The sequence below is a fragment of the Mobula hypostoma genome, chromosome 5 (assembly GCF_963921235.1).
Source record: "Mobula hypostoma chromosome 5, sMobHyp1.1, whole genome shotgun sequence".
In the NCBI taxonomy this organism is placed as follows: Eukaryota; Metazoa; Chordata; class Chondrichthyes; order Myliobatiformes; family Myliobatidae; genus Mobula; species Mobula hypostoma.
This window is the reverse complement of record NC_086101.1, coordinates 30,717,778-30,735,760: the sequence shown is the minus strand read 5'-3', so window position 1 is coordinate 30,735,760 and position 17,983 is coordinate 30,717,778. Positions and strand designations below refer to the sequence as shown.

Genomic DNA, 17,983 nt, shown 5'->3' with positions numbered 1-17,983 from the left:
CATCCCATGCATCTGTGCCTCTGCTAAACTGTGCAGAAAATTTCCATTTATGATCCATGTCCTGCACTGAACTCAACCAGGGTGCTGATGGGGCAGGGAGCAACAATTGGTCCCAGTCTTGTGGTTGAGGTTGGAAGGGAGAAGGTTAGCACCCGTGAGGAAGTTATACCATGCTGAGAGGCCGGTTGATAGTTCCTATCAAGAAGGTTCATCTGATAGACCAGATTAATGTCTTGTGACTTAAGAAGGGGAAGAAAATTGGGAAGAAGATACAGGATTGTACCTCATATGCCCTCAATGCCCATAACCATAATGAAACATATTTTGTGAATGGTTGTGGGCACTGAGTGGGAGTACCACTCATTCTTAGCTACGGAGGGTTTGACAGGGGACGGCTACACTTGTTTGCATGTTCTTAACTGTTGCTTACTTCATGTGAACTGAGATTATCTGCAGGAATGACCTTACTGGAACCACTCTCAGTGATGCCAACCAGTACCCAAACTACGTGCCAGCCATACAACCCAGTCACCATCAGGGAATGCTTGTATCCTCAGCAGGGTGGGCAGTATGTGTGAGGGGGAGAGTGGAAGAATCCCAGTTGTCCCTTGTTGTTCATTTGGCTGCACCCATTGGGACTTGTGGAGAAGCTGGTTTGGCCCACACCAGTTCTGATCTCCATCTTTTCAAGAAAATGCAGAACCCTCTGTAGAAGTTGGTCACAAGGAACAACAAAGAAACTGCTGGAAGAACTCTGGGTTAAGTAGCACTGGTGGGGGCAGGAGTGAGTGGGGGGGGGAAGGAGTTGCTGATGTTTTGGGTTGAAACCCAGCTTCAAGACCGGAAATGCCGTCAGTTTCTTTCCCCCCATAGATACCAGCAGATCTACCAGCAGATTGTATGTTGCTCCAGTTTCCAATGTCTGTAGTCTCTTGTGTCTCCACTGATTTACAAAGATGACTGGCAATTTTTTGCTGGGAAATCAAAGTTGAAGGGAGGTGGAGGGTATGGGGAGTCAACCTTTTGGAGGGGTGAGGGTAGATTTAGAGTTGTTCCACCTATAGTGGAAACTAGAGCCAGCGGTTGGTTAATGTAAGCCAACAACAATGACTCATTAGGAAATGGAAGAGAAGGCTCTTTGCATAGAGAGCTCCCTAAGTCCTATGCATGGAAGGGGAAACTCAATGAAAACACAATGGTGGAAAGGTAATGATAGGGTTGGCTGAGAAAGGACTGAGAGAGTTTGGTTTGGAGCTGATAAAGGACCTTTTGAACTGTGTAAATTGCAAATACTTAGGTGTAAAACTTCCTCCTTGATTGCTAGCATTGAATGTTTAACGTGGAAACATCTCTGCAGCTCATTCTTTGCTTTTGGAATTTACCTCCATTGCAGATTGGAAGTAAATTGCAAAAAGGAACGGCCATTGGCATCCAGTGCAAGAGACTGCAAGGGCTTCTACTCTCTGCAATACTGAATAATTGCTCCTCAGTTACTCAACCAAGTCCCTCACCAAGTTTCATTGATTCCATCCCAGACTAACTAAAAAGTGCTTCGCTGACTAGGCAAGACAGTTTTAAACGCCAATCAGTCAGGCATGCCTTTTGCAACCAGACTTGCACACAAAGACACATGCACATCAACCAGTCATGCATGCCCACCAGACATGCAGTACTTCAGCAACAACAACGTGCATTCATATTTGCCTTCCACGACAGGGAACATTCCAGGGCAACTGCAGGGTGTGGCTTGTGATCCAGAATACTGGGAGGTCTGGTCTGGGTGGAGGGATCATTGAAGAACCCATCGGATGCTGGTGCTGAAGTGGCTTGGTGTAACAGGGAGCAGTGTGTGGGTACTGGGTTGGGTGTGTGCCCAGCTGGGAATGTTTTGGTGCTGCTCATTGTCTTGTGGGGGAGTGATGTCTATGGGTGAGGTGGGACAGTGTAGAGGGAGAATTACCTATCCAACATATTCTGGGGCATTTCTGTTTGTAATTGGCGTTGCACCAGCTTTTGTAACTTTAATACAGCAGAATTTTCAAACACTGACACAAACATGCACATTCACATGTGCACATAGACAGTCTCGGTCAAAAACAAACACTTGCTCAGACACACACACATACTCTCACTCACACAAATGTACTCAGATATATACACACACACGGACTCACTTTGCCTTTTTCACTCATTCACTCACACACACATTTGCTCACACACTGAAACATATGCATTTGCTCAAACACATCCATGTGCACATGCTCATTCATACACAAACAGCCACGCGCACACATTCACACACACACTCATACATACACTCACATACACACAACTTCACTCCCTTACAGACGCTCACCCACACAACCCTTCCCTGCCCAGGGTACAACCTTCTTGCCCATGTTGCATCCTCTCAGAAACAACATTCCCCACCTCTCTCATATTACCCCTGGGATGAGCAGACTGAATGTGGGGAAAATACAGAAAACAGTGCAAACATTCAACAGACCAGGTGCCATATTTGGAGAGAGGCCGAAGCCCTTGTGTCTCTAGTGTGGAAGGACTTCGAGGTCCAGCCGCTTTGACTCACCCAGTATGGCTGTATGATCATGGCAAAGTATTCCTCTGGCTGGCTCTACCCCCACCACCACCTCCTAGTTTGCTGATCACTTGACAGTGCCCAGACCTGCCCCTCAACCCCAGGTGCCTGGGTATTGGCATCACTCTTGAGCTTACAGAAGTCCAGCCCTGGGTGTGGCCAGGTATACAGAGCCATGATCATCTGCCTCGGGGATGCATTGCTTCGCTAACCTAACAGCTGCTCTCGCTTCTCTTTCACCTGCTCCTCACCAGCAAGAGGAGGAAGAGGTCTCCGTTCACCCAACCGAAGGAGATCTGGAGATGTCCAAGGAGTATTTTACAGGAGAAGATGTAAACCCAGGTGACCCTGGTTATGACTATGACTACATTTACCAGGATTATTATGAGGATCCCACACCGGAGATTGGCCCGGGACTTCCCGTGGAGACAGAGGTCCACATGGAAGGAGTAAGTGCTGAGGCCTGCCTGACCCCTCCATGTTGCACTGGTTTCTCCTTCCCCTCCTTTCGTTGTGTCACCTTGTCTCTGTATGTGTCTCCACAGTCTGCCCTTCTCCGTGTGTGTACTGTCTCTGCTCCTCAAGTACAATGTGATGTCTTCCATGTGTTCCTCAGTTTCTGCTGTGGTCCTCCTCCAACACTGCACCACTGACACTTTCCTTACACTCAGGCGACTTCATTGAGCATTGCAGTGATGTCTTCAACAAGTGGGACACCATTCTCTGCTGCACTGATGTTGTTGTCCAATGCAGTGACATCATCTGCAACTTCAACGTCATCGCCCACTGCAGTGATGACTCACCTGCTACAATGCAGTCACTACCTGCCAAAGTGATGTCATCATGGCACAATTATTTCATTACCTGCTGCGATGATGCGGCCACTGTTTGAAATAATGTCACAGCAATGATATCATCACTTGCTGCAATTATGTAATTGCAGGCTGCAATGCAGTTATCACCTGTTGACGTGATGTCATCTCTTGGTGCAATGATCCCATTGCCTGCTATGGTGATGTAATCACTGGTTGAAGCTATGACACCGCTTGTTGTAGTGGTATCATTGCCCACTGAAATGATGTCATCAGTGCAAAGACCTCATCACCTGCTGTGGTGATACAATCAGTACTTGAGGTTATGTCATCACTTGTTGCAATAATGCCATAACTCACTGTCGTGATGGAATTCACAGGTCAGTCATGACCTTACACATTTGTCTCTGAACTGTAATGTCATTTTCAAGTAAGTGATCCCTGCTGTAATGCCCACCTGTCTGGGGCTATATGCCAGTTTCAAGGTTATCTGCTGCCTGGTGTTGGCAGCCTTCACCTTCTCTGATCTATGGTCAACCACCTGACGTCAACCCTAGAGACACCGTCTCGCTCTGGCTGAGGTAATATATCCCTGTGGTTGATGCTGCCCACTATGTGCAGGGGGACCCCACCCCACATTACATCAGTGCAGCTCACCAACGGGGAAATGGTATCATCAGACGTGGAGAGACTCTATTCCATTCCTTCAGGCTTCCGTCCCTCGAACAATGACGTAAAAGGCTTATACTCTGGTTTCCATGCTATCTACATCAGGAATCCTTCCACAGCCCGGCCAATCACGAGCTGACGGTCTCAAGAGGACTGGTATTGTGTGGGGTGGTGGGGGGGGGGCGGGGGATGTCAGATGACAACGGGTCAGTAGTAGGAGCAAGGGCAGGAGATTTCCGTGGACTAGCGACCTTACTGAAGACCAAGGGAAGTGTCAATGCTGGTCTGATTCAGTAGTGCCAGCAGCAGCTGTGCACAGCATCAGTCCCAGCAAGTGACAACCTTGCTTATCACTATCCGGCCCACAGCAAGTCCCAATCAGTGCAATCCATTCACCATCATCTTGTTAAACTATAAGACATAGGAACAGAATTAGGACATTCTTCCCATCAAGCCTGCTCTGTCATTCCATCATGGCTGATTTATTATCCATCTCAACCTTATTTTCTTGCCTTCTCCCCACAACCTCTGATGACAGTTGTGACTTTTTGTTCAATCTTACTCTGGATCGCCATGATCCTTAATTCTTGCCTTTCTGGGTAGAGACCAACTCTGCACCATCATGATCTGCACCAGTCAAAGCCAACACAGCTGCTTCCAGTGCCACTTCTAATTGGCACAGCCCTGATCAGTGCCAGTGCCATTCCAATCTGTTCAGTCCTATCTTCCTCACTCCACATGGGCTCCAAACTAGCACAGTCCCAATTAAAGCATCACAGAGCACACAGTCTTTGCGCACTGGACCCAATTTACACAGCCCTCTTAAGTAACAGCATAGCCGAGTCTGGGACTCTTGGAAGCCAGTGGACTCCCCTACCAGTTCCAGTCAGCTTCAGCCTGCTCATTGTACCTTGGTCCAGTTTAGTTCCAGACATTACCAATACCTGGTCCCAAGCAACCCTGATTAGTACCAATACATACAATGCTGGAGGAATCCAATGGTTCAGCCAGCATCCATGAAGGAAGTGGACTGCTGACGCTCTGGTTCAATAAGATTTGTCGGAATTGCCTCTACCCCCCACAGATATTGCTCAACCTCCTGACTTTCCTCAACAGATTGCCTACTGCACCAGATTCCAGCACCTGCAATCTCTAATGTCTCCTGATCAGCAAATTTGAGTTCATGCACTGCACGATCAACATGACCTTTCCCGGAGAATGCATCCCTGTACAGTGCCAATCCAGACCAGCACAACCTTGCCTTTAGAATAACTCCCATCCGCACAATCCTATGTAGTACCGGACTAGTGGCAGTCCCAATCAGCGTTACCTCAGTCGCCGCCAGCTCCCATCACCAACAGAGCTGATGAACATGTTTCCAACAAACACCAGATCTAATGAACTCAAATGTCAATTCCAGTTAGTTCCGTTCAGTGTTATACTGCCCAGCACCAAGAGCAATCCAACTGAATAGAGAAAGGCCTTTCAGCCTAAAATGCTCATGCCCATTTACACTAATACAATTTGATATTCTTCTATGTCTTGCTGTATTTAAGTGTCTGTCTAAATGTCTCTTAAACATAATGTTGATTTTGACTCCACTAGCTCCTCTGCTAGTCGCTTCCAGATAAGCAACATCCTTTGTATTAAAATCTTCCCCTCTTAGATCCCCTTTAAAACTCTCTCCCACCTTAAACCTTCAGCATCTGCACATAGATCACACAGTACCTGTCCTGTCTAATGTAGTTCCCACACAGTATCTGCCTTATTGAACAATAATCCCACATCATATCGGCCCTGTCCAATACTTTTCCGTATAGTCCCTGTCCTGTCGAACACCGTTCACACACAGTGCCTGTCCTGTCGAACAGTGTCCACACACAGTGCCTGTCCTGTCGAACACCGTTCACACACAGTGCCTGTCCTGTCGAACACCGTTCACACACAGTGCCTGTCCTGTCGAACAGTGTCCACACACAGTGCCTGTCCTGTCGAACACCGTTCACACACAGTGCCTGTCCTGTCAAACACCGTTCACACACAGTGCCTGTCCTGTCGAACACCGTTCACACACAGTGCCTGTCCTGTCGAACAGTGTCCACACACAGTGCCTGTCCTGTCGAACAGTGTCCACACACAGTGCCTGTCCTGTCGAACACCGTTCACACACAGTGCCTGTCCTGTCGAACACCGTTCACACACAGTGCCTGTCCTGTCGAACAGTGTCCACACACAGTGCCTGTCCTGTCGAACACCGTTCACACACAGTGCCTGTCCTGTCGAACACCGTTCACACACAGTGCCTGTCCTGTCGAACAGTGTCCACACACAGTGCCTGTCCTGTCGAACACCGTTCACACACAGTGCCTGTCCTGTTGAGCACCCAGCTTGCCCTACACCTCATTTCTCTGCATCGCTCTCCGTAATGCACAGGTCCCTGTTCAACGTCAGTTCCTCTTCGACACCAGTGTGACCAATGTCAGTTCTAGTGGGTGTGACCCCATCCACCAACGGCCCGGGTTGATGATGGTCCGGACCGATCCGGACCAGTCGTGACCAGTGCTGAGCAGCTCTGATCAGCATTTCCAGATCCTGTTTGTGTCCATGGTGTGACTTACCCTCCATTGCACCCACCTCCAGTGCTTGGATGTGCCTGCGTCGCAGGTTTCAGCTGGTATGGTGCCTCCAGCCCTCTGCCAGTGGTTGGGCAGTGGTAAGTTGGTGAATCCCTCTCCTGGGCTGGCGCAGGGAGCCCCGGTGTCTTACCCATTCTGCTGTGTTTGCTTGCAGGTGGCCCTGGCTGGTCTGAAGGGAGAGAAGGGGGAGCCGGCAGTGGTCGAGCCTGTGAGTGTCTCAGCGGTCCTCATCCCTCACCCTTCAACATTATCCCCAACCTCACTTCTCACTCTTCACAGCTAACTCCACCCTCATTCCTCACCGCTATCTTCATCTTCATCCCTGAACCCTCAAATTGTCGTCACCAACTCAGCCCTACCCCCATCCTCGCCCCTCACTCCTTACTGCTTACTCCTCATCCCTCACCTTTATCACCAACTTCACCCTTCACTCCATGCCCCTCACCCCTCATCCCTCATCCCTACCCATATCAATACTCCTCACTAAACTAATACCATCTCCCTCACCCGTCACTCCTATCCATGTCCATACCCCTCGACTCAGCCCACCCCTCCATCTCTCTCACCCTAAACTCCTCACCCCCACTCTCACCTCATATCTCCCTCTCTACTCACTCCTACCCACATCCTCATCACACTTCTTCAATCTTCCTCACCCCCCCACTGGGATGCCGTGCCACAACTGCATCTCTCGACTCACCCGCTCCCACTCTCAACCCCTCTCCTGAGCCCCACCCCTCTCCCTTCTCTTCATCCTCCTCTCTCCCGCAGATTTCCACTTCCCCATCATCTCACTCAACTTTCTACATCCTTCCAAACCCACCCCTCAGCTCCAATCTTTTCACTTTCCCCCCAGCTCCCAAACTCCCATCCTCAAATGGTTTCCCATCTTCCCACCCATCCCTTTACAACTGCCCTACTCATGGCCTGTTCATCCTTTCCCCTCCCTCAATTCTAGCTCTCCTCTCCCTCCATCCCTCACCAGCTACCTCCAGAAACTCCTCTTCCCCATCTAACCTATGCCTCTGTGCCCACAGGGGATGCTGGTCGAAGGTCCCCCTGGTCCAGAAGGCCCAGCGGTGAGTAGAGGAACCAATCATTGCCGTGTGTGTGTGTGTGTGTGTGTGTGTGTGTGTGTGAGTGAGAGAGAGAAGGGGGGAGGGGACTTGCCTGTTTAGTCCTCAACCTGTTGGATTCCAAGACTTACAACGTGTTTCCCTCCGATAAAGGAACCACCCTGTCCCAGAGGGTATCTGTCCAATGGGAACTGAAGTTTGGAGGCTGAGCTAGCTTCCCTCAGCACTACCTCAGAATGGGAGGGGGATGATGAGGATGGTGGAAGGAGCTCCTTTTGTCTGTTATGTTCGAATAAGGGCAGGAATGGTGGAAGGTGAGCAGCCCTCATGTGATACCATGTGAGGGGGTATTTTGGGAAAGTGTAGAGTCCATAGATGGGAAGGGTCAGAGGTTATGTGGAGGGTTAAGGAAAGGGCTGAGAGGGGGAGAATGGGGAGAGAGATAGAAGGGGAAAGGAAAGGAAAGTGAGAGCAAGAGAGGAGGGGGAAGGGAGTTGTAGAGAGGAGGGGAAAGTAGAGAGAGAGAGGCAAATGGTGGTAGGAAGAAGGGTGAAGCAGAGGAGAGGAAGAGACAAGGAAGAAGAGAGAAAGAGAAAGAGGAAGGGAATATAGAGGGAGAGAGGTGGGGAAAGGGAGGAGGGAGGGAGAGAGATGGTACAAGGAAAGAAGGGGGTGAAGAGAGAGGGAGAGAGGAGAGGGAAGGGAAAGGGAAAAAAGGAAAAAGCAGGGAGGAAGGAGTTGGAGAGAGAGGGGAAGCAGAAGGGGAAGGGAGGAGGGGAAGTAAGAAACAGGATAGAAAAATTGATGCATATTGACTCTGACACAGAGAAGCTGCTCTGTTGGTTACTTCCCTGCCACCTCCCCGTGAGCTGACTGCCTGGGGAAAGGATGAAAGGTGGATTTCTGGTTTGTACAAGAGTGTTGTAAAGTAATCTCACCAAGTGCCCGTGGGTATCCACAGCAACTCCCTCACTTGTCTGTAAGTGCCTCAGTGGAGGGACCACTTAATTGCATAACAATTGGCTTTTCCCTCTGTGGTTCCTCTCTCTCATTGATCTCAATTGTCTGTCTGTTTGCACCCTCCATGACTCTCTTGCACTGTTCCCCTATCCCTTCCTATCTTCAATACCTTTCCTCCTTTCACTATTTTTGTCTTGCATCTTCTCTGTTCTGCTTCCATCCACCTCTCTTTCTTTCCCTGTCAAACTTTCCTTTCTTGAAAGACAGACGATGACAAAGATTTCCTCTCTCTGACACTCTTATCCCTCATCTCTCTCCTTTCTCTTGCTTTTTTGGTGTTCCTTATCTCCCATTCTCCTTCTCTCTCCTTCCCCTCTCTATCCCACCCTTCACTTTCTCCAGCTTTCCTCCCCTCTCTTCCTTCCCTTTTTGTCACTTCTCTCATTTTCCTCTCTCTGTTCCTTTCCAGAGACTTTTTGCTCTCTCTTCTTCCCTCTCCCTTCCCACTTTCTCTCCATTCTCTCCCTTTCTCTTCTTCTCCTGCACAATCTCTCTCTCTCTTTCCATTGCTCTCCCTCCATCATTTTCTCTCTCCCTCTCCTACTCTCTTCCTCTCTCTTCCTCTTACTCTCTTCTCCTTACTCTCTTCCCCTCTTCTTTTTCAATCTCTTTCTTACACTTTTTCTTTCTGAATTTTCCTCTGATCATCAAAATCTCCTGACTTTATAGCACATATGGTGTATGTATATTTTCAATTTTGTCCCCGCTTTCATTCTCCTGCCCGACCCCCCACACCAACTGGTTGAAGATCTCAGCTGAAGCAACTTGGTTGGACAGAGGACAAATTTGGTACTGCTTGTGGCCCCTCCCTCTCTCTCTCTCTCTCTTTCTGCCTTTCCTACCAAAGTGGATAACTTCACATTGATCTATGTTAGATGTATTTGGTCATTCACTTTACGTCTGTTCCCACTAACAGGAGATCTGGTCTATGGGTGGACGTGAAATATCAGCTCCTGAACCAGCCATGAATGGGAACGTTATATCCTGAGTCTTGCCCACTGCCAAGCTCTGGGTATATTTACAGGTCATGGGGTGACCATTGCACTACAGTTGTGGGATCATGTTATTCTCATCTTGCAGGTGTGTGAGTTACCCGTGCACAATATTTCACTACCTGTGAGCAGGTGGAGATGATAGAAGGAGTCAGGCACCCGACTCCACTCTTTCCAAAACACGGGCAGTAGCAGTGTAGATCAACGAAATTGTGACAGCTGCTCTAACTTTGCCTTTGATGTGTCTGCAGGGTCTGCCTGGTCCTCAAGGCCCACAGGGACCCCCTGGACCTGCTGGAGATCCTGGAGAGAGGGTGAGTCAGTTCGTTTTGCGCACTAAGTGTAGTGACTGATGGGGAGGGGGTGTGTGGGAAGGTGTTGGGGACTGATGGGAAAGCGGTGCCAGGAGTGATGGGGAGTGGTGTTTCTGGTGGGGTGGTGGCAAGTAATGAGGAAGGAATGTTTGGAATTATGGGGAGTGATGGGGAGGGTGTGGAGTGATGCGGAGGGTGGGGTGCGATGGGGCAGGTTTGTGGGGAGTGATGGCGAGGGTGTGGGGAGTGATGGGGAGGAAGTTTGAGAGTGGGATGGGGTGTGGAGAGTGATGGGGAGGGTTTAGGGAGTGATGAGGGGGCTTGTGGGGAGTGAAGGGGAGAGGTGGGAAGTGATGGGGAAAGTGGGAGTGAGGGGCAGGTTGGGGAGTGATTGGAAGTGGGGGTAGGGAGTGAACTAGTGATATTTGTTTATTATGGTCAGATATACTAAGATACATTGAAAAGCTTGTGTTGCATACTGTTTATACTGACTGAGTCATTACACAGTGCATTGATGCAGAACAGAACAAGGTAAAACAACATCAATGCAGAATAAAGTGCAACAGCTACAGGGAAAGTGCAGTGCAGGTAAATAATAAAGTGCAGAATCATAAAGAGGTAGATCGTGAGGTCAAGATTACATCTTATTGTTCAAGAAGTCTGTGCAAGAGTGTAAGAACAGCAGGATGGAAGGTGTTCTTGAGCCTGGTGGTATGTGCCTCAGTATTCTCTGCCTAATGGGAGATGGGAAATGAGAGAATTTTGGTGTGGGTTGGGTCTTTGATTATGTTGACTGCTTTGCCATGGCAGTGAGAAGTATAGACAGATTACATGGAGTCTGAGGCTGGTTTCTGTGATATGCAGTTTCTTGTGCTCACCTGCAGAGCAATTACCATCCCAAATCATGATGCGTCCAGATGGAGTGCTTTCTATGGTGCATTGATAAAAATTGGTAACTGTTGACAGAGATACATAGAGGCATTGCTGAGATTTCTTAGTCTTGACATCAATATGATTGGACCAGGACAGTCTATTGGCAATGTTGCCTCTAATCTGTAATTACCAGTGTGCACAAAAATCATGTGTTGGGCAATTATTTGCCCACTGACTGAGTCATTACACAGTGCATTGTAATGTGCACATTGAATAATTTCTTTAATGAAAACAGTAGTCACAAACAAGAGACAATATGCAGATGCTGGAAATCTAAGCAACGCACACACAGTGCTGAACGAGCTCAGCAGGCCAGGTAGCATCTATGGAAAAGAGTTCAGTCACATTTCGAGCCGAGACCCTTCATCAAGACAGCAGTCTCAGCCTGAAACATCAACTGTACTCAGTTCCATGGATGCTGCCTGGCCTGCTGAGTTCATCCAGCATTGTGTGTGCGTTGCTATTAATAAGCCAGTTCTAAAATCTGCAGACAAGTCATCACAAACTCCACATTTTCAACGCTGTGCACATCAGAAATGGGAAAAGGAAATGTGATTGTGTATGATTGTGATATATGCCTAACATGCCAATGAGGTAGATGATGACAACCATGTGAAGTTTAAATTCCTTTGTGCGCTAGTAGTAGAAGTTGCGTGTGTGCACACACACGCACAGATTAGAGAGAACATTAGCTGTTGGTGTGTTCACTCCTAGGAACTTGAAACTCTCGGGCTTCTCAACCTCAGCACCATTGATGTAGACAGGAGCATGTGCACAACCTACACTGGTGAAGTCAATGACCAAGTCATTTTTTGACATTGACGGACAGTTAGTTGTCATGTCACTGTGTCACTCACTCGCTCTCTTACTTACTGCCCATCACACCACTAGCATTTAGGGCAGCAATAACCCTCCATCTCTGTCAATCCATTATATCACACACAGATATAGAGGGATTCTTCATTGCTGTTTCCGTTACATTTTTCTTTTTTTGACTGGTCAGGGTTGCTAGTCCTGAACTGAACCACTGAACCTGGAGGACTGGTGGACCACCTTTAGATTGGCCTTTCCCCTTTGACCTGTATGGCATGGGCGACGCTACCAAGGGTCAAACCCAAGGCCCTGACTCTAGCCAACGTATCTCTCCAGGTCGTTGAGGCACGCAAGCTTCCAAACTCTATGATAAGGCTGAGATCCTCTTGCAGGAATAAGCTCTCAGTTTCCTTCTTATACTCCGCCATCATTATTTGAGATACGGCATGCTATGGTGGTATTTAGAGAAACATAGAGTTAGAGCAGATGATACAAAGGTTAGTGGTGCTCTGCATAGAGTAGAAAGCTGCCAAAGGGTACACTGAGATATAGAGTAGATCATTTTCACGTCAGGGTGAAGAAATGACAGATGGAATTTAACCTGGCCAAATGTGAAGTATTACAGTTTAGGAGATCTAAGGTAAAATTTTGAGGTGTGGAGGGATCTTGTGGTTCAAGTCCATAGGTCACTGAAAGTGAATAGAAAGATTGATAGGATGTTATACTTGCCTTTATTAGTTGAAGAACTGAATTCAAGAGTGGGGAAGTTATGTTCATACAGTACAGTATACGAGATAAGCTTTTGTTTGCTACAATTCATGACACACCGCATTGAGGCTATACAAGGTAAAATAATCACAGAATGCAGAATAAAGCATAACAGCTACAGAGAAAGTACGGCGCAGGAACACACTAAGTTGTAAGTTCATAACGAGGTAGATTGTGCAGTCAAAGATCCACCTTATTGTACGAGGGAACCATTCAATACTCTTATAACAGCAGGGTCCCTGAGCCCAATGGGAGATTGAAGAATGGGGAATGTCTGGAGTGGGTAAGCAGAGATTGACAGGATTTTGGTTGAAAGGGAGTTGGGGGAAAAGATGGGAGAAATAGAGTTGATAAAAAATAATCATCCATGATTGAATAGTGAGCAGACTTGATGGGCTGAGTGTCTTAATTTGGCTCCTATGTCTTGTGATCTTACATTATGTAACATCCTGTGCTATTGAATGAGGTGTAAGGAGAAGTGGTATTGGGGTGTGGAGGCAGCTCGAGTCATGTAACCTGGGTGTATGTTGCCTGTTCAGACTGGTTTACTGAGTACATGTGTGGCACTCCCTCACAACTTGTGGTCCTGCCATGTCACACGTGTAATCACATGTTCAATTCTGCTTATCATGGATTTAAGAGCATGGTGGCGTGGCCTGTTACGTATTTAAACCCACGTCCAGCGCTGACTAGTGTTTGCTTAAGCCTACGTACAGCGCTACCCATTACATGTTTAATCCGTGTGTGGCACAGCCTCTCACGCGGTCAGTCCATGCACAGAGCTTGCCTTGCTGTGTTGTGAGCCTTGCTGACCCACTGACTCTGCTCCTTCCCTCTGTTCCCAGGGCAGGAAAGGACGTCCTGGTCTTCCCGGAGCTGACGGGCTGCCCGGACCCCCCGGGACAGCACTCATGCTGCCGGTAGGTGGAGAGGTGGGACGTGTGGGGTGGCGGTGGGGGCAGGTGTGGTTGTGCTGTTTGTGGTCCCAGGCGGAGGATGGTGGGGATGGGATGATTGGGGATGATGGTGGGGCAGTTGCGGATTGGGAGTGGGGATGGGTGCGGCGGACGTGGTGGTCCTTCCCCCACTCTGCCCCTGACTGAGCTCCAGCCCTGTGCTTTCTTTTCCTCCAGTTCAGGTTCGGTGCCAGTGGGGGTTCCAAGGGTCCGGTGGTCTCAGCTCAAGAGGCTCAGGCACAAGCCATCCTACAGCAAGCCCGGGTAAGTGAGCAACTACAGACAATTTCCACCCACCCAACCTAGCCTCCATGTCTCATCCTTCATCCTCCTAGCCCTCTTCTCTGGATTTTGCCCTCACTCCAATCCGCTCATTCCTCCTGGGTGAACATAAATTTGCTCACCTCTCTCCCACCTCTCCCACTCCTACATGGGCACTGGGTGTGAGCTGGGTGGTTACACACTAGTGGCTCTCCCTGGGGGGTGCTGTTTGGGCACTGCGACAAGATCAGGTTGCCGTGAGCCTACGTTTCCTGACTTCATTGAATTGAATTGGATTAAATTGACTTTATTACTTACATCCTTCATGTACATGAGGAGTAAAAATCTTTACGTTATGTCTCTGTCTAAATCTGCAATGGGCAATTTATAGCAATTTGTAATAAATAGTATGTACAACAGGACAGCCAATATACATAACAACTGTATCAGCATGAATTAATCAGTCTGATGGCCTGGTGGAAGAAGCTGTCCTGGAGCCTATTGGTCCTGGCTTTTATGCTGCGGTAACATTTCCTGCATGGTAGCAGCTGGAACAGTTTGTGGTTGGGGTGACTTGGGTCCCCAATGATCCTTCAGGCCCTTTTTACACACCTGTCTCAGTAAAAGTCCTGAACAGTGGGAAGTTCCCATCAACAGGTGCACTGGGCTTCCCACACCACTCTCTGCAGAGTGCAGAGTCCTGCAATTAAGGGAGGTACAGTTCCCATACCAGACAGTGATACAGCCAGTCAGGATGCCCTCAATTGTGCCCCCGTAGAAAGTTATTAGGATCTGGGGACTCAAACCAAACTTCCTCAACCATCTCAGATGAGAGGCGCTGTTGTGCCTTCTTCACTACACAGCCGGGATGTACAGACTATGTGAGATCCTCGGTGATGTATATGCTGAGGAGCTTAAAGCTGTTCACCCTCTCAACCCCAGACCCATTGATGCCATTAGGGGCTAGCCTGTCTCCATTCCTCCTGTAGTCCACAACCAGCTCCTTTGATTTTGTGACATTGAGGGAGAGGTTGTTTTTTTTTGACACCACTATGAGGATGATGGCTTCTTCTCTGTAGGCTGCCTCGTTATTATTAGGCCGATCAGTGTAGTAACCCAAGAGCCTTGTCCTCCTGACGTTATGCGACTGCTGCCGGAGGGTGAGCAGGATGAGGCAAGGGGCGTGCCGTTTCACTGCAAACTCTGGCACGTGCTGCCCATCAATCAGACCTCTCCTTCCAGGATCCACTGCTGCTCACTGGGTGACTCGTCCTCCGTTTTCTCTTTCAGTTGGCTTTACGCGGGCCATCAGGACCTATGGGCTTCACGGGAAGACCCGGACCCATGGTAAGTAATTTTTTTCTGCTGTGATGTTGTTTCCTCAACCGGCTACTGAGTGATTCAAAGTCAAATTTGAGTTTGTTGTCACATGCACAAGTACAATGAAAAACTTAACTGCAGAGCACTAGCAAAACACTCACAAGAAAAACACTGATTTTATTTCATTGGCATTTAATTTAGCAAGTAAACACACAGTTCATTGTAGTACAAAATGATCAAAGAGGCCCTAGTGCTGCTATACAGAGGCAGTGATTAGGGCCGGTTGTCCAGGTGACTTCAATGTCCAATTAACTGAAGGAAAGTAGCTGCTTTGAGCCTGGTGGTGTGGGACTTCAGGCAGGCTTCTCTACCTCCAACCCATATATCGGGCTGAGTTCACAATGTTCAACAGTTTCCTTAGTGCAGCGTATTGCTATACTGAGGTAGCAGTCGGGGTAGTGCGGGTTGGATCAGGAACCAAATGGTTGAAGGGAGGTAGCTGTTCCTGAACCTGGTGGTGTGGGACTTCAGGCTACTGTACTTCCTGCCTGACGGTAACTGAGGGAAGTTACCCTGGCTCAGATGATGGGGATCTTATACAAGAGAGAATATATTTAGGACAAAAAAAAGTCGATTGTGGAAATTGGGTGTAAGTGTTAGCGGGATTGTTCATCAAACTGGACTGTAAAGTGCCCCTTAACAAATAAAATAGAAGAAGCTCTAATTAATGAATAGTATTTTTTAACTAATATGGAATATTTTGAACCAATTTGGCTGGTGTATCTGGCATCATTCTGCCAAGGCTATGGTCTTTTTCTGTCACTCACTGTCTCTCCCTCTGCCTCTCTCTCTCTTACTCTTTCTCTGAGGGATGTTGGGTAGGCTGGGACTTCATCCCTCAGAGAGTTGGAGACTGAAGTGTGTCCTTATAGAATAATATACTATCACGAGGGGCATAACTAGAATGAACGCATGCAGTTTTTAGGGGAAGTAAAAACTAGAGGGCACGGGGTTAAAGGGAGATGGGAAAGATAGAATAGCAACCTGAGGAACAATTATTTGTGTGGGATGGTGTGTATTTGGAACAAGCTGACAGAGAAAGTAGGTGATGTTGGTACAATACATTGATAGCATTGTTTAGAGGAATACGGTATAAACACAAATGTATCTATTTGTTGGGCATTATGATCGGAATGGAAAAGTTTTCTCATACATCACAGAAATGACCCTATAACCCAAAGTGTTCATGCCATCCATCAACTACCTGTCCATACAAACCCCATGTCCCACTCGTGGTTCACAGCTTTAGCAGCTCTTTGTTTCAAGGTCTCAAATGCTGTGAGAGTATCTGCCTCCAGTGCTCCTTCACACAATATATCCCTGATCCCACCCGCTCTCAAGGGGAAAAACTCAGAACCTTCTTACCCCTTATTTTAAACCTATACCCTGCAGCTTCAGGTGCCTTTGTAACGGTGAAAAGTTCCCTCCTATCAGCCCTCAAGAAATTTGTCTGCCTCTATCATATTCCCCCCAGCCTCCTCTGCTCCAAGGGAATCAAACACAGCACATCCAGTTTTAATTAATTAAAGCCATTCAGGAAGTATAATGAAATAGCATTATAATGTATTTTACATTATATTATATACAACAACACTTTATAGTTTATAAGTGTGAAAACTGTTTAAAGCGCTGCAGGTTTAAAGCTCTGCCCATTGTGTGAAGGTGGTAAGGGCTGTGGATGAGTGAGGGGAAGGTCCAGGATGGTTGGATGGAAGTGGAGGGAGGGGAACACAGGTGCAAGGAGAGCTGTGTGTGTGCAGGGAGAAGAGAGTGCAATTGTTATTTGCTGATGCTGACCAGGACACCATACCCGGCCACTCCGAGATGCTTACACAGACGGGATCACTTGTGTTCATGTTGGTTTCCTGCTTGTCTTTTAGGGGAGTCCTGGAGATATGGGCATGAAGGGAGAGCAAGGGGATTTTGGTCCTCAGGTAGGTGATGGTGGGAAAAGGGTGGAAGGGAGGGGTAGGATGTGACTGTGTGGGGTCATGGTGAATGTGTTGAGGTACAATAAGAGGCTTGGGTACAATGAGTGTTAGGGGCAACATTGAATGTGACAGTGTCACGGTGAGTGTGATAGGGAATGTTGAGAGTGATGGGAAATGTTGAGTGTGACAGTGACAGTTAATGTGATGGGGAATGATGAGTGTGACAGTGTCACTGTGAGTGTGATGGGGAATGATGAGTGTGACAGTGTCACTGTGGGTGTGATGGGGGATGATGAGTGTGAAAGTGTCATGGTAAGTGTGAAGGGAAATATTGAGTGCAACAGTGACAGTGTGATGGAGAATATTGAGTATGACAGTGTCACAATGAATGTGATAGGGAACAGTGAGTGTGACAGTGTCATGGTGAGTGTGATAGGGGAATTTTGAGTGCAACAGTGCCGCTGTGATTGTGATAGGGATCACTGAATGTGACAGTGTCACAGTGAGTGTGTTGGGGAACTTTGAGTGTGACAGTGTCACAGTGAGGATGAGGGTGAATATTAAGTGTGACAGCATCTCAGTGATTGTGATGGGAAAGGTTGAGTGTGTCCATGTCACGGTGTGTGTGATGGGACACATTAAATCACAGTGTGTGATGGTGTCATAGTGAGTGTGATGGGGAACATTAAGTGTGAAAGTGTCACACTGTGTGTGATACGATACATTGAGTGTGATGATGTCATGGTGAGTGTGATGGGGAATACTGTGTGTGACAGTGTATAGTAAATGTTACAGGGGAATAGTAAGTATGTCAGGGAATTGATGG

At 47.9% G+C, this 17,983-nt stretch overlaps 1 protein-coding gene across 1 annotated transcript in view; it reads left to right on the top strand.

The window, feature by feature from the left end:
- LOC134346173 (collagen alpha-1(V) chain-like) overlaps positions 1-17,983 on the top strand; it is a 273,825-nt gene that overhangs the window by 121,425 nt on the left and 134,417 nt on the right. The window contains exons 8-15 of the mRNA XM_063047492.1: positions 2,851-3,045; positions 6,868-6,921; positions 7,751-7,792; positions 10,053-10,115; positions 13,475-13,549; positions 13,763-13,849; positions 15,137-15,193; positions 17,107-17,160. Of these exons, the coding sequence (XP_062903562.1) occupies positions 2,851-3,045; positions 6,868-6,921; positions 7,751-7,792; positions 10,053-10,115; positions 13,475-13,549; positions 13,763-13,849; positions 15,137-15,193; positions 17,107-17,160 (627 nt within the window). The remainder of the gene's footprint in view (positions 1-2,850; positions 3,046-6,867; positions 6,922-7,750; positions 7,793-10,052; positions 10,116-13,474; positions 13,550-13,762; positions 13,850-15,136; positions 15,194-17,106; positions 17,161-17,983) is intronic.